This window comes from Polyodon spathula, chromosome 4 (assembly GCF_017654505.1).
Source record: "Polyodon spathula isolate WHYD16114869_AA chromosome 4, ASM1765450v1, whole genome shotgun sequence".
NCBI lineage: Eukaryota > Metazoa > Chordata > Actinopteri > Acipenseriformes > Polyodontidae > Polyodon > Polyodon spathula.
Window position 1 is genome coordinate 24,758,187 of NC_054537.1, and position 15,964 is coordinate 24,774,150.

General features: G+C 33.3%; 1 protein-coding gene across 1 annotated transcript; it reads right to left on the reverse strand.

The window, feature by feature from the left end:
- Window positions 1-703: 703 nt before the first annotated feature.
- LOC121313910 (PR domain zinc finger protein 14-like) lies at window positions 704-5,016 on the reverse strand. The gene is made up of 8 exons (XM_041246692.1): window positions 4,392-5,016; window positions 4,009-4,062; window positions 3,750-3,910; window positions 2,938-3,208; window positions 2,114-2,316; window positions 1,648-1,749; window positions 1,259-1,478; window positions 704-912 (listed from the first exon to the last, which is right to left on the reverse strand). Exons 1-8 carry the CDS (start codon window positions 5,014-5,016, stop codon window positions 704-706), a joined length of 1,845 nt encoding a protein of 614 aa, XP_041102626.1.
- Window positions 5,017-15,964: the final 10,948 nt, after the last annotated feature.

The window sequence follows — 15,964 nt, forward strand, 5'->3', positions numbered from 1 at the left end:
TCAAACTGTCCATTTTTAAGTGACTACTGATTTTTCTAATGGACATATAAACTTTACATTTACACACAAAAAACAAGAAAACAATGCTCTAAAGACATTTAAAGACACGGAACACACAATTTAATTGAGGTAATGAATGATTGCATAGTGTCCTGAGCTTATCAGTTATTTTAATAAATCTTTCACTAGCCATGTGCTATGAGCATTGTGTAAGCATTCTTCTATGCCAATGCATAACATGCACATTTAAAATACAAAAAACTTCAAAAGTTTTACAAATGACTAAATATTCACAACACAGTAGTTAATTTGTTTGTGTGCATTAAGAAATTCAATTGAAATCTTATTTGTGCAAATGTTGTAGTTCTACAAAATCTGATATTAAAACAAGTTAGTAAAACTATGTGCAAAATTATAACATTCCAGCTAGTAGCTAAATTGTGTCAAGACATATAGGCCACTGCTTCTGGGGAAAAAAAAAATGTTTGCAATATTAAATACACATTTATGCAAGAAAAAACAATAACAATTTTTTTTTTTTTTTTTAATAAAGTAAATTCAAAACAGATGAGAAAACAAATACAATACATAATAAATTCAGAATTGTTTTTACATTTACAGTTTTAATATGCAACAGTATCCTTTGTAAAAGCATACATTGATAGAAGCATCTGTAGATAATCAATAAAGAGATTTGTGATATTTAATTCCAGGGCCTGTAGTCCTCTGGGTGAAGCATTGTGATTGTAGTATTTGATCTGTATTTGTAGTTATCTTCTTCTAAACATGCACTTTGTTCATTCCTGCTGCCTTGGTTTATGGTGTAAAGATCATCTCTATCCATAGATTCATTTGTGGTTGTTGATGTATTGTGCAAGTCTGGTGTCATGGATGAATCTACCAGTGGTCTATCTGCACAGTATGTGAGTAAACAAAAACAAAAATTTAAAATATGAATATCTACTAATATTCAGAAGTGTTAATATGAATTTAATACTATTTAAATGGGGACAGTTCAACGACTGTTTAACCCACATTGTTTAAAATGCTTAGTTATTATCTAAGAAACGTTCACAAATTGTTGCATATTTACTTTATTATTTATTTGTAAAAACAAAACAAAAAAACTAAAACAACTACAGCTTGCTCAAAATATATCAATAAAATATATATTCTTATTCCATTTTCATACATTTAAATGACATAAAAAAAATTAAAATAAATAAATAAATACAAATTTTAAAAAATGGACCCTCACCTGTATGAAGCTTCATGTGGTACTTGAGCTCCTGTAGTTCCAGAAAGTTCTTCCCACATACATCACACGTGTAGGGCTTGTCTTTTGCATGGGTGCGCCTCACGTGACTGTCATGCGCTGCGTGGGAGGCAAAGGCTTTGCCACAGTGTTTGCATTTGAACGGCTTCTCGCCCGAGTGCTGTCGAATATGAGTGCGCAGGATACTCGAAGCTGTGAAAGCCTTCAAAATGTGAAACAAGAGAACGTTCATAAGACTATACGTTGTCAACATGTGGGCATTAGGGTACGGCACATATAAGCTACTTTCTGTGGAATGTAAGTGCATTGTATAATAATATGTATTATTAACAAAGGCCCCTTGTTGAATTGCTAGATACTGAGAGACGTACCTTGTTACAATAAACACATTTGTAGGGCCGTTCTCCCGAGTGCACACGCATGTGTTTGTTCAGGCTTGAGGACTGAGAGAAACTTTTTCCGCACACAGAGCACTGCAGGAAACAAATACAACATGGATAATGTTAGAAGCATGGCGTAAATTTGGTTTCAAAAGTGGGGGGGGGGGCATTTTCTGTAGCTGATGCTTGCATAAAGATAAAGTGGGTGGGGAGGGGGGGCATGGTTTTATAAAGCTGACTATAGATTAAAAATCATTGTCATTACATCTTCAATAATTCAGAGAGGCTCAATATATTTTTGTTTTGCCATAGGAAAAAAAAAAGTATTGTTGAGATTGGAATCTGATACCCCAGTTTTATTTACTTCCATGGTAACCCTACTTCAAAATATGAACTGTGTTACAACATGTTGCACCCACTGTTTTCAACATACATATTACACAATCCAGTAACTTACTTTGTGTGGCCTGTGTTTCTCGTGTACATGCAGAATGTGAATTCTGAGGCGGTCTCTTTTTTCAAAGGATCTGGTACACAGATTACAGGGGAATTTTCTGTCTCCTTGGTCCACACAGCGGGTGTATTTCAAATGCTTATCTCTGTAATACCTGTAGGCGAACACCTTGCCACATCTCTCACACTTGAAACCTTCCACGCAATCTGCAAAACATACATAAATACAATAAATTATAAGGAAACCAGTCCATGCCATGTCAATATACGTGTCAGCGTGTGTAGTAGGTCCAAGTAATGCTGGACTATAATATAATATGATAGGGAATAGGAAAACCAGCCACATCAACTTATAACATTTAAATGTTGTATTATTTAAGTTTACGCACGATTTTACAATTTTAATACATCCATTTTAATATATATATATATATAAGCATAATATCAGATTCGTTTTTAAAGAGACTTTTGCATTATGGGTGCAGCCTAGTAATACTTATAACAATAACCATATTTCTTATCCATTTTTTTTGTTACACTATCCTTTTAACTCTCTTCACAGAAATCTACATCACTGAGTCTTTATTAATGCACGTTGTAGTCGCTTTAAATGTTCAAATAGATAACCTTTTAGCAACCCCTTAGCCAGGTAATGGCATTTTGACACAACACAATCCCAGGTCAAACCCAACTGATCAGGTAAATCAATAAAATATATATATATATATATATATATATATATATATATATATATATATATATATATATATATATATATATATATATATATATATATATATATAAAAAAATCGTTTTAAGTGATTTAACCTTCAGTTTGGTGATGCGCGCTCTTTCCGTCGGTCATTTCCTTTAATGTTAGCGGGATTCCCAGAAACTGTAGGTAACAATCGCCGTACCAGACCAGCAGCTCCTGCTTTGGGCGAATTTCCTTGCACGTCTCGTAAAAAATCTGACTCTGGCTTTGGACTGCTATAAGGTTCTGTTCTTCTGGAAATCTGGCACATTTCACCAAAGACATCCAATTGCCCAATGATCCTCTGCCATCTATAAAATGACTCAGTAAGCCATTCTCAAATATCTACAAGAAAAACAATTCGAACATTCAATACACAATAGCCTAGGTTTATTACATGAGATTTGAAACATTTAGCATTGTATACAGATCTGCAACATGGAACTGGGTAACCGTCGTGACCGTCCGAGGTCCGAATTCAGCATGGTGGTGGCAATAATATTACCGGTCAGCATGAAGGGACATGTTTGTGAACCCTGACAACGAAGATATTTAATGCAGGGTTAAATTATTGTTCTCCCATTTCTGCCACGACACATTAGTTGAGAAAGACGTGACAAGAAATGACTTTAAGTTTGATCCCGAGCCAAATAAAATATTTATTTGAGAGAAGAAATGTGTGCAAAGGCCTTTACTGATAGCATTCCATACCAGCATTTCTAAAAATATACTATATAGAATATGACAGCACTCCAACCCTAATTCAAATATAGATGTGTTTATTCAGGTGTAAAGACTATATTTACATATATTCTAATGTGATAGCAACTGGTGATACGGTCTTATCACGCAAGTTGTTTTCTTGTTGTTAATTATTTGGACTTACTTCCCACATGAGCGTATTGTCGTCGTATGTTTTGATTTCGCTCGTGTTGACCACCTTGCCCTGGAACGGCCCGAACCGAAACCCCTTTGGAATTATGTTTGTAGTGGAGAAAACACCGTACTGTGGGACTCCTCCATATGCCGTCTGAAGAACTGACAAACCTGTGAAACAACGTGTATTAATATCAAGTGAATTTATCATACGGGTCTTGCTATCTTTAAACGTCATGTTTACATGTCAGTTATGTTTATCTACTCACCCTCTGGAAGCTTGAGAGATTCTCCATCCAGCAGGTGATACTGGGAGTCCGAAACTGGAATAAATAGAACATATTTTGTTTAACGAATAGGACTCCGTTTTAAATGTCAATGTCAAACGTATCCGGAATAGAACGATAAACATTTGAAACACAACTTTAATTAGTGAATATTATAAGAAGTTATTAAATATATTATAGTCACTGTCGACAACACCTATATCAGTATTTCATATCTGGTGTATTTTCTTTCCAGCAACCTCTAATGGCACAAATTATATTGTAGATGTTCAGAACAGACAGCTAGCTATAGGTCTATACTTCATCCATTGAATTGACAGTAATCAAGGCTAAACGTGCAATATTTAGATTAAGTAAAGATATACCTCTGTTTTCGGGAAACCTGAGTCCGGAGATTGCATGACCAACGGACTCTTCTCTGTCCGCTTTGGAATAACCATACAAAACTGCAAATAGGTCTTCCTCACTGAAATTGAAAGTGTGCTCTTTCTCGACTCTCGGGCCCCTGTAGTGCAGATGGAAACCATTTTCTTTGCCTAAGGGAGACGAAGAGGATGCCGTAGACTTATCATTCAGCGGTGTAGTGAATTCAGATGAAGAACCAACGTGCGCCGTGATCCTCGGAGCAGCGTCTTCGTTCTCGGGGCAGATGTGGTTGTGGATCGCGGGCTGTAGCTTGTTATGGAATGGCAGCCTTGATGGTAAAATGCTGTAGATCTGCCCGTGCAGAGTTGGGGTCTGGTGGTGGTTGAGGAAGGATGGAGTTGTGTTGAAAGTAAAAGGTATAACTGAACTGGTGTCAGTAACGAGCTGTCCTAACGACTTTAGGGGGTGAAAGGTGTTCTGAGTGCTCTTGAAGACATCCATGTATTGCGAGTCGGGCAACACTGTTGAATAGTAACCCGGTATTCTGACTGGGCTGCCTTGAAGAGTTTCTAAATGGTAGCTCTTATGCTTTACTGTAGGAGCGCTTGAAATTGACAAAGACATCCCTAGAAGAGAGCAACGGGATGGGTATCCAAGAGAAATTATGGGTTTTGGTTATGTGCAGCTTGATGACACCTTAGATATCTGTTAAAAAAAAAAAAAAGAAAGAAAAAAACATTTTTATATATAATGTATGTGTATAGTAGTAGTAGCAGTAGTGGGAGAGGCTGAGGTATTAAGTAGCACGGGTCAACATTTCAAGTATATATAGGTCTGTATTATTAATGGTCACATAAAAAGTAAAAAATACAATTTTTTCTGTCGTTGCATACAGGAGAAACGTAATGTTATTTAAAAAAAAAAAAAAAAGAAAGAAAAACTGAAAATGTTGCATTATTGTCTACTGTGTGAGCAAGAACATACGCTGTGACAACCAATCCCAGTATGGGACAGGTTGTCACAGGTGACCGGCGCATTTTCAACCGTCTAAATATCATATTTGGAATAAAGTTATGCTGAAATAAAAAATAATCAATGTGTAGGTGAAGAGTTGTTCTTCATTATAACGAGGAACAGAGCCTCGCAGCATGTCACCAGATTGAGGAAAATAATAGAGAGTAAAAAGCGTGACAACCAGCCCCTCTATCACCTACTTTTTTTTTCGTTTCACATCAGCACGGTAATTAAAATCAATGAAGTGATCGAAAAATTTTGAACGGTCACAATTGGACTTGTTAATAATACCTTTCTGAGATCAAAATTTTAAAGTCGTAACGAAAGAAAACGACAGCACCATCTACACTAATAATGCAACATGTCTTTATAAGCATTTTTATCCTTGAATATATGTGTAGACTTGGAACATCACTCAAAAAATGTTAATTCAGCTTGTGGGATCATTGAGTTAAACAAATCCAGAATGGGATGAGGTGAAATAATATTATATTGAGAGGATGCAATTTATTTAAAAAAAAAAAAAAAAAAAAAAAAAAAAAAAGATCTAGTTTCTTACTTTAATTGGGATATTTTTTTTCTGTTTAGACGTTTTCTGTTTAAATTAACGTTGTTTAATTTAATCTGACCAATTAAATGATTAATAGATAGCCTATAATTTAATTTTAAATATGCGTATTTGAAATAATATAATAATTAGGATTTTGTTTAAGCACAATTCTCAAAAAAATTGAAATACAGGAAAAAAAAAAACAAAAAAAAAAAAACTCGAATATGTGGAATGTATTTGAAACGGCTGAACCCTTAGTCACGCTAGTTATAATTTTAAATTTCCCCAATGCATTACCAATCTGAAATCTAGGTGTGGAAGGACATAACGTAAACTTCAATGTGAGATCAACAATAGCCACAAGAACAATAAGGTCCTATTGCCGTGGCATCTCAGAAAAGAAGCAATTAACAAGCTAGATAAAATAACAGCCCACAGCTATTTTACTGAAAGGACAAGGGCACAAACAAAAGAAAAATACATCCACCGCAATTTACTGCTGAATCTGCGCTCGGTGATCATGGGTGACTCCACCAATGCCACTCACATCCAGCCCAGTTGGGTGCTATAGTGCTTAAGGGTGCAGAAGACACTGGAAACACTTTCTAAACAATCATGAACTTTAAAATACCTGGGAAAACAGTACTTTTGATAAATATACATCTTTAAAAATATAAATGTATAAATCTGTTTAAATTAATTTTCGTAGCTTGAATTCAGTATTACATTATACGTAATGACTTTCTCAAATTCGTTTGTTTAGTTTTTTTTAGGACCATTAATACCGCAATCGTACGGTAAATTTATCACAATATTGGACATGTTTTCTTTTTTTTTCCCCAGTTATTTTTTAATTACGGTAAAAGTTGTTTAATATTAGTGTGAAATACTTTTTTAAAAAAAATGATGTAGCTCAAACAATACGGACATATAATTATGTACAGATATAATCATACTAAATTCACCTTAATTCCTAATAATTTTGATATTAACGCCCAGATCAATAGCCGCCAATAATATAAACAAAGCAGGGTCGTGACACTTAAATTAAAGAACATGGGGTCAATCGGAAAGGTCACCAATAATGAAGACATTTGAACTCCTTCAGTAAGCATTGGGTAAGAAGTGGGACCTCAAGTTAAATACCCTCCGACACATGCATTGATTTTATAGGCTACAAAACCTAGAAGCTTGAATTATTTACTTCTTTATCTAAAATATCATCATTGTTTGAAGAGAGAAAATGAAAGAAAATGTTACAAAAATATTTTAAACGAAAACAAGTTATAAAAAAAAAAAAAACAGAGTGTAATTTAGAATATTGTGATATATTTACATAATGACAAAAACAAAACAAAACAAAAATAATAATAATAAAAAAAACACACATTTAAAACTAATGATAGTCCAGGCAATATAAATGAAGATAAATATTATAACAATTGAAAGCATCGCTTACCTTCTTGTCTTTGTTTGTAGCCTAATTAAGAAAAAGTCCAGATTATCCCTTCATGGAGCTCCTTTCCATTCGCACTGGTCTTTTTATAATTTTTGCACATGAAGGTAGTAAGTAGCCTAGATGCCTATATAAGCGATGCCTTGGTGCTGGTGACACTGGAGGGCGTTCTTTTTAAGAGTTGCTACATGTGTCTTGCTCGATGTAAACTGAAGGCAGATGGTGTTAAAGGAGAACGTGTTGAGAGACCGGGACCAGGGAAGATGCAACCCTCCCTCTTTGCACCTATTGGTCAGAAATCAGCTCATCTCCGTGTGCCCCTGGGGACAGCACTTTAACGCACTATTATTACTAACCTTCTTTCCACTGATCACACACAGGCTGTATTTATTATTGTAAGGCATCCCACATATCGCAACATCGCATTTCCGAAGTAACCTGCATGTTTCGAAGTAGCTTTCCTTTTGTTAAATTTTGTTGCAAAACCAGATTTAAGGCTACTGAGAGAATAGTAATAACCCAAGACAGTGTATAGTGCAGTTTTGTTGCTGTCGGTCTGTTTGTACATTTCTTTTTTACATTCTGTTCATCGAATATTTTATTTATTTTGGACGTGTTTTTTTATGCATTACGGTTTACAGCTGACCGACTAGAAAACATTTCTTTTAACTCTGCTAATGAATGGGTTTCAAAACCTTTTTTTTTTTTTTACTTTCTAATTATTATTATTATTATTATTATTATTATTATTATTATTATTATTATTATTATTATTATTATTCATGTTATGGCAAATATGCTGACAACCGTAACCCTTCTCATGATCTATAGCTCCTCAATGCTAATTCAAATGTTGACAAATGATTGCTAGGCTTACTGTATTTTTATACATGTGATGATATTTTAATTTGTTATATTAGTTAGATATTTATTTAAATACACTGCAATTCAAATATTTAAGAATTTAACTACATTCTATGCAAGCGTTTATTTTTATTTTTTTATTATCCGAGAATGTACTTTATAGACGCACCTAAAACAGTAAAATAAACCCTGAAATGTTTTTAAAGTCTGTAGCTTAGAATGTAGAGATGATAGATTTCCATTTAAATAAATTATTGATTAAGGACTTGATTTTGTATTATATTAATACGTATTAACCAGTTGGTTGTTTACTGTTAAAGCAATTCTCACAAACTAAACACCCACAAAAAGTGAATTAAAAAAAAAACCAACAACTTTGATTTATCTCTGTCTCATTATGAGCATTGTTCTGTTCAATTTGCTGCTATCATGGTAAAATCAAAGTTGTAATTGTAATTATGTTATCCTTCTAATCTTTTTTTTTTTTTTTTTTTCTGCCCTGAATGCAATTATAATATTGCAACCAGTATTAGTCTAATATTGTGCTCTTTACAGTCGCTATGGGAACCATTACAAAGCTTTTTGATTGCAACTTTAATTAGTTTTTTTTTTTTCACTTTTCATACAAAATAGTCAAACCCGGCCTCCTGTTTGATTGTATTTATTTATTTATTTATTTAGTGTGTGTGTTGAAACAATTATTGTGCCATAATTTTTGATAAATAACAATTACAATGCCATGTTGTAATTAGATAGATAGATATTGTAAACACATTATATATATATAATATAGTAGATAATTTTGTTAAAATCATATAGTATATGGTTCATTTAATATGATATATATATATATCGATTAGCTAAAGGACAGCGAATCGTATTACACTACTTGTACATAATTAAACCATATGGAAGCTTATTTTGACAGTTTCTTCGGATACTGATTCTACATTTAAAGAGAGGTGTTCAATAACTTGCCGACATGATTACACTAGGGCTGCAGCACACAGTTGTCATTTGTATCATATCAGGCAACCTGGAAAGTTATTTTGAATAAGGACACCTATTTGTGTTTAAACAAAAAAAAAAAAAAAAAAAAAAAAGGACAATTTTGTTTAAAATATAGACTATAACAAACTGCTGTTCTCAGTCATGTGCGACAAAAAGAAAAGGGTATTTTCCTTAACTGGGCGTACTGTCAAGACCATAGAGAAGCAACCTCTTCCAAAGGTGAAACACCCATTTGGAATCACGTGGTTATGTTGGTTTCAGTGCTGTTTTGTGTCGGCTGTTGTCGCGATATCGATGATTGAAATGCTATGCTGGTAATTCAGTACACCTCCTTTCTTGTGGTCTCACGGGTCTCATCACCGCCTCTTCGTGGTCTTGTGACGGTACTTGCATTTTGGTATTTTGCATTTAATCTTTAAACACGTATTTTTGCAAAAAAGAGAGCCCTAATTAATAACAACTTCGATGTCTTGTACGGAAATTAATAATTACACTGGCTTATTTATTTTTTTGTCGCGTGGTGAAACTGGTCCTAAAGTTCAAAAATTTTTGACAGCTGTTCAAGTTCACCATCGAACTTCATTTCTTAACTTAGAATTTCCGTAACCGAAAGGCCCTCTGCCAACACATAACTTGCTATCACTGCTTGAAAGTGCACTTTAAATCTCTGATAATGTCTATATGAAACAGCAAGATTCCAGTAAAAATGAATACAATAAACACAACACAAAATACAGTCAGTGCAACATGGAAATCACAAATAAAATTCAGATGTATTTATACAAGTATTGAATTATTGAATACATTTCATTTATCAATTGAGTAATTCTTTCAGCAAGGTTTTTTCTGTACCCGTAATGTGTGGCTTTTGTGCTGATATTCAATCCCATACTAACTTTCTATCATACTAGTAGTAGTAGCATAGTACAATAATAATATAGCAAAAAAATAAATTTAGAATAAACCTAAAAAACTAAATAAAATAAAACCAATAAAGTACGTGTGGTTATTAATAAAGCAGTAAACCAGAAACCAAATATAGTAATGAATGTGGCTTTAATTTTAAATATGTTAATATAACACGAAATGAACAAAAATAGATCTTTGCTTTCGATGCACACGTGGCATAAATAAGAAACTGTTACAAATATAGGCCTATATGCAATTCCATTATTAAAATTAAAATTCCATTAAAAGGTGGAAAAACGTCCACATTACATTATTAATTTTGGCCGTCATTGACAAATTCCTTAAACTCATGATGTCCTATATAAACTGGACTGCATATAGAAATGCTCAATATTTTTCAATAGCTCCTAACAATGCAAGTATAAATAATTAAACAGACTCGAATAGATTGCAGCAGTTACGCGAATCGGTGACTTGTAAATAAAAGCAGAGTCTGTTCTTAGTCAGTGCTTAATTATTGATTGCGCCTTTATTAGGCAATAGGAGCATTTGTTCCCATCGCTGACATGAATGTTCCAGGAGTGTTCCGAGTTTTAAATAAATAAATAAATATTTGAATTTGCATCAACAGACCGAGGAAACCCATCCCTTACCTGACAGTGTTTAATTTCCGGATTAATTTTTCTTTTCACAAAGCAATGTATTATTATTATTATTATTATTATTATTATTATTATTATTATTATTATTATTAAAGTTATTAATAATAATAATAATAATAATAATAATAATAATAATAATAATAAATAATAATAATATGAATAATGGCGTTATTCAAAAGATCATTTTCAACAACAAAAAAAGAAGTTTTAGTCTGAAATGAGCACCTTTCAACAAAAGACTGCAGGAGGCTGTGTGGTCCAGTGGTTAAAGGAAAATCCTTGTAACCAGGAGGTCCCCGGTTCAAATCCCAGCTGAGCCACTGATTCATTGTGTGGCCCTGAGCAAGTCACTTAACCTTCTTGTGCTCCGTCTTTCGGGTGAGACGTTGTTGTAAGTGACTCTGCAGCTGATGCATGGTTCACACATCCATAGACTCTGTAAATCGCCTTGGATTAAGGCGTCTGCTAAATAAACAAAATATTGTTTTTACTTCCCATTTTGAGCATTTTGGGCCATATTCACAAACCTACCGTGCTAAATTTTTAAAACGAGAAACAAACTGCTATAACCAAGAAACACGGGTGCACTTGGAAGCTCCGGGTTAATAACATCAACAGGTTTTCTTTTTGGAGACGAAAAAAAAACACAAAACACAAAAATATACAAAAAAAAAAAAAAAAGAATGCTAACTTAACACAGCGGTAAGAACTTTGAGAATATAGCCCCAAAAGCTTTTTTATTAATTTTAAATACTGACTTTTTATAAAACTTATATTGTATGTATTGCAGGAATTGATGCCTACATGTAATTGTGTGAAAAAAAAAAAAAAAAAAAAACACTTACAAACAAATACATAAACCATAAAAACAAGAAGGTACAAAAATAAAACAAGCAAACAAACACATACATAAATACTGCCGGCTAAAACATTTATTAGACTGGATGGGTTACTGAAGGAAAGAGGTCTGTTTCAGAATTTCCATTAGAACACGCACTAAAAGGTTCTCTCACTCTGGAGAGAATGTGTTCAGAGGTCAGTTATACGAACAGTTTTTGTGTTCAATGCCTGCGAGCGAAATAATTTAAAACATCATAAAACGACGATGCAATTTAGTTTAAATGGGTACAGAAATCACACCGGGATTTAAAAAAATAATTTTAAAAGTATAAATATTTAAACTGTTAAACATCTGCGCTTAGTTTCGACGAATAAAAGAGTTACAAGAATCGGGACATGGGGAGAATTAATATAAAACCTGCAGAAGTAATATGTTCTTCTATTTTTTTTTTTTTTTTTTTTTTTTTTAATACCTATGTTGAGTTAGTAAATTGTAGCACATTTTAAAATATTATTTTCAATGAAGTTTCTGAAGCAATTGCTTTCATAATCTGCATTTATAACGCAAGGGTTGACTGCGGGGTCATACAGACATAACACCGTTTTACATATCGAAGCTAAAACGGCTCAATGTTAATCCAAAAACAAATATTAATTTACTTGTGTGTGGATGGCGGGCTGGCCGTCCTGAGTTTACAGTGTGCAAGACCGCCGTCAGTTATGTTTCTTTAAACACGGCATTAAGTGTGATAGTCTGTACCTCTAACTGCACCCGCTTTTATCAAGCAGGGTTACAAATAATCGGCTGCGTCCGCGACAGTAATTTTTTAAACAGTAATGCTATTCAGAAAATTTTCTACACTATTTGTTTTGTTAGTGTTTGTGTGTTTTGACTCTGCATGTTGAAAACTGGTGGTGAATAAAAACGTTTAAAATTATCTTGCAAGCTACAAATTGGGTATCCCCCCCCCCCCGTGAAAGGATTCAAACGAAATCATATTACTTTTTAAAGTTATATGCATTTCAAAAACTGGCCTTTTCATTATTATTATTATTATTATTATTATTTAAAATTATATTAAAAGGTTCAGAGTTGAATTAGCCCAACTTGGTAAATGTCAAGATTAACACCAACGGTATTAGAGCTGAAAAGATAGAACACCTAACAATCGAACAAATAGGCTACATTTTTTTAAATACTATTTGAACAAATGGACTGAGACTGGACTTGATTTTCACCTTACATGGAAACATGTTATACTGTAGCGGTTTCAAATTAGCCACATTCAAGTAAAATGTTTTAAAAAGTAAAAAAAAAAAAACTCGTGGGAGACTCATTTACTGCAGTGTATAGATCAGCAGTCAATATTTTACAAGTTAGTCATTATTAAACAGAAAATAGTGCAAGTAGAAAAAAGGTCGGTGGTTTTTAAGTGACCATGTGGTACTTCCTCATGGCAGCAGTTGGAATTACCACCACAACAGGAATGGTAAACACTGGATAATGTTAAAGATGGATAAATGAATGTTGATTTAAGATGGATGACCCTTTTGGAAGTCTTGTGTCAACAACCACAAAGCTGGAAAGAGCACTCAGATCATTGGGGATAGATTTTCAGATATATACTGTACAGTACTAGAAAACACCATTACAAGTAATGCCCATTGTGTTGTTCACCACTGACCCAACACACATTAGTTACAGTACTGTTGAGTCTTTTATATGTTGTACTCATGTTCTAGAAGGTTAGTGTAAATAATGCCTACTGGGGGGAAAAAGCCAACCAATCGGGCACATTACAAGTGTATTCATTTTAACTAAATTGTTCTAGAATTTGAGGCATTGTATACACTTGTGGAGAAAAAAAAAAGGTACTTTTCCCTCCTTGGATTTACTTTAGTGTGATATCGGATATTACTTTCAGCTTTCAACGATGGTCTTATAAAAGGGGACGTTTTTAAGCAAATTAGCTGACATACCATTACCACATAACTAGTGTCTACTGTAAAACAGTATGACTGTTATGATTCCCAGAAGCAGTGTTTTAGTATATTGAGGTCCTGGTGATTCTTCATTAAATGTACTGTAGCAAAATGTGGAGAAATACCTGCAAATCCAAGCAAAACCCAGTCAAAACATTTTATTAAATGTTGCAATAACAGAATTCTTTATTTATTTACAATGGCATTATTTAACATCAAATAGCAAATAGCATCAGCAAAGCATTAGTCAACAACTTGCATAAATGTGTTTAAATTTCTCTCAATATATCTAACTTTGCATAAAATGCTCACACTAGGATTACAAACATCAATGCAGGTGAACAGGGTGATGTTTAGTGTGAACCAAACTGGAAAAATACATCTATGAGCCTGCAACACTAAGCTTTCTCCAGAAAATCCATATATTTTACATATTGCTTAGATTTAACCTTGCCTCATCTTTTCATACAGACATTAAATGAGAAACAATTGTACAAATAATATAACCCACAACTGATCACAGACAAAACATGGAAAATTAACAGCAGAAATGGGCAGAATATGCCAAGGGGGCTGTAGTCTGTTTCCAGCAACAAAGACATTAATTGATGATGCATCCATTCAATATTGTACACAATTCACTATACAAATATAATACAACAGACAGCTTTGTAGGAATATACAAGACATAAAACCAGATCTAAGGCATTATGCTAGGTTTAGCATTTTGAGGTTCTTACACTGAGCTTTTACCTGTTCTATGAAATTGGCAGACTATATAAAACAATTTCCTAAAATCCGAAAGAAAACAAAAGTAGAGACAAAAGTTTGTAAATTGAATCAAAGCCTGTATGATCTATTTTTTTTTTTTTTTTGTAATTATTTTTCAGTGTGCAAAGAAGGTATTTGCTCCCAGTCACAACTGTCCCTGTACAAGTACTATAAAAATGTTTTTGTTTTAACCATAACACTTCATGGCTTATGTTTTTAAAACTGACAGTGTCATCTTTGGATTCGACAGACAGAGCTGTAAAATTCAGTTCATATGCTAAAAAGGACTATTCTAAAATAGTTTTCTTTCCTTTAATTTTTTTTTAATTTTATTTATTTTTTACACACTGAATTTAGTAAAAGATGGTTGTCTGAAAATATTACAAACCACCCCCCAAAAAACAAGTTGTTTTGTTAATGTAATGTACAGCACACAGCTGATGTGTACATATATACTGATTTTGTGTTTAAAAATGCACTGTACAGTGTGAGAACCTAAGGTATAAGCTACAGTATTGTTCATTGTTTACGTTTTTTTTTTTCCAGATGTTACAGGAGGTGCAACAAACCCCTCCTACATTGTGACCTCAAAGTGAAAAGGGAAACTCAATAAAGCCACATACCACTAATGGTAGGTATATTTCCACAACAACAAGAAGAAATATAATTTACAGTTTTACAATGGAATGGCTATGCTTATACCATCAACATACTGGTATATACAGAAATGGAACCACCAAAAGAATTGCAGCTAATGAAGAGTAAGGGAAGTCACTGAAGGAATCGTGGTTGTGTACGTGGATTAGTTTCCCTGGCAAATACAATATATACCGCCTTTTATAAGTTAGTTTATTTTCGATTAACTAACTATGACACTGCACAAATCACCAGATAATAGTAGAACATGATCAATGACACACTATTGTTTTTGTATCCTCTTATGAAAAGCAAGGGGTCAAATATCACAACTATAACAACCTAGCTAAAAATGAGGATTAACCAACTCATAGGTGTCCTTAATTCAAACAAGTAACCTTTTCATTTAAAATAAAAAGAAATATAAAGCCAGAAAAAGAGAAATAGGAGAAAAATGGGCCAAGTGAGCAATCAGCTGAAATTTATTTCTCACAAGTCTTGATATCATTTTTAAATCAGATCATTCTGGTTTATACATTCACTTGAGCAGGTCTCTAAAAAGAAGAAAAACTTGAAATAAATTACGAAATCTATATAGCTTGAGAACACATTTCAAACAATATTGGTTTGTAGGATACCATCTCCTACACTATTCACATATTATCTTCACACTAAAAAGGCATACATATTTCTGCTCTCTCTGGCTAGCCCAGCAGGACTGGACTCAATGAAAAAAAGAACAGAAGAGGGGAAATCATTTATTCATGACTTGTTAAAAAGGTGGGATGTGATTTTCTAGAAAAGAATCAAAATTACTAGAAAATAAATATATTAAATAATCAACAACACATTATTCTCTCCTCAGAGGAGTACTGC

Bases quoted from the DNA above. Each gene is read 5' to 3' on its own strand.
- LOC121313910 (XM_041246692.1), bottom strand. From the start codon at position 5,016: ATGTCTTTGTCAATTTCAAGCGCTCCTACAGTAAAGCATAAGAGCTAC. The intron at 1,479-1,647 runs GTACGTCTCTCA...CACATTTTGAAG, and splicing joins AATGTGTTTATTGTAACAAG to GCTTTCACAGCTTCGAGTAT. The intron at 913-1,258 runs GTGAGGGTCCAT...CATACTGTGCAG, and splicing joins CCACATGAAGCTTCATACAG to ATAGACCACTGGTAGATTCA.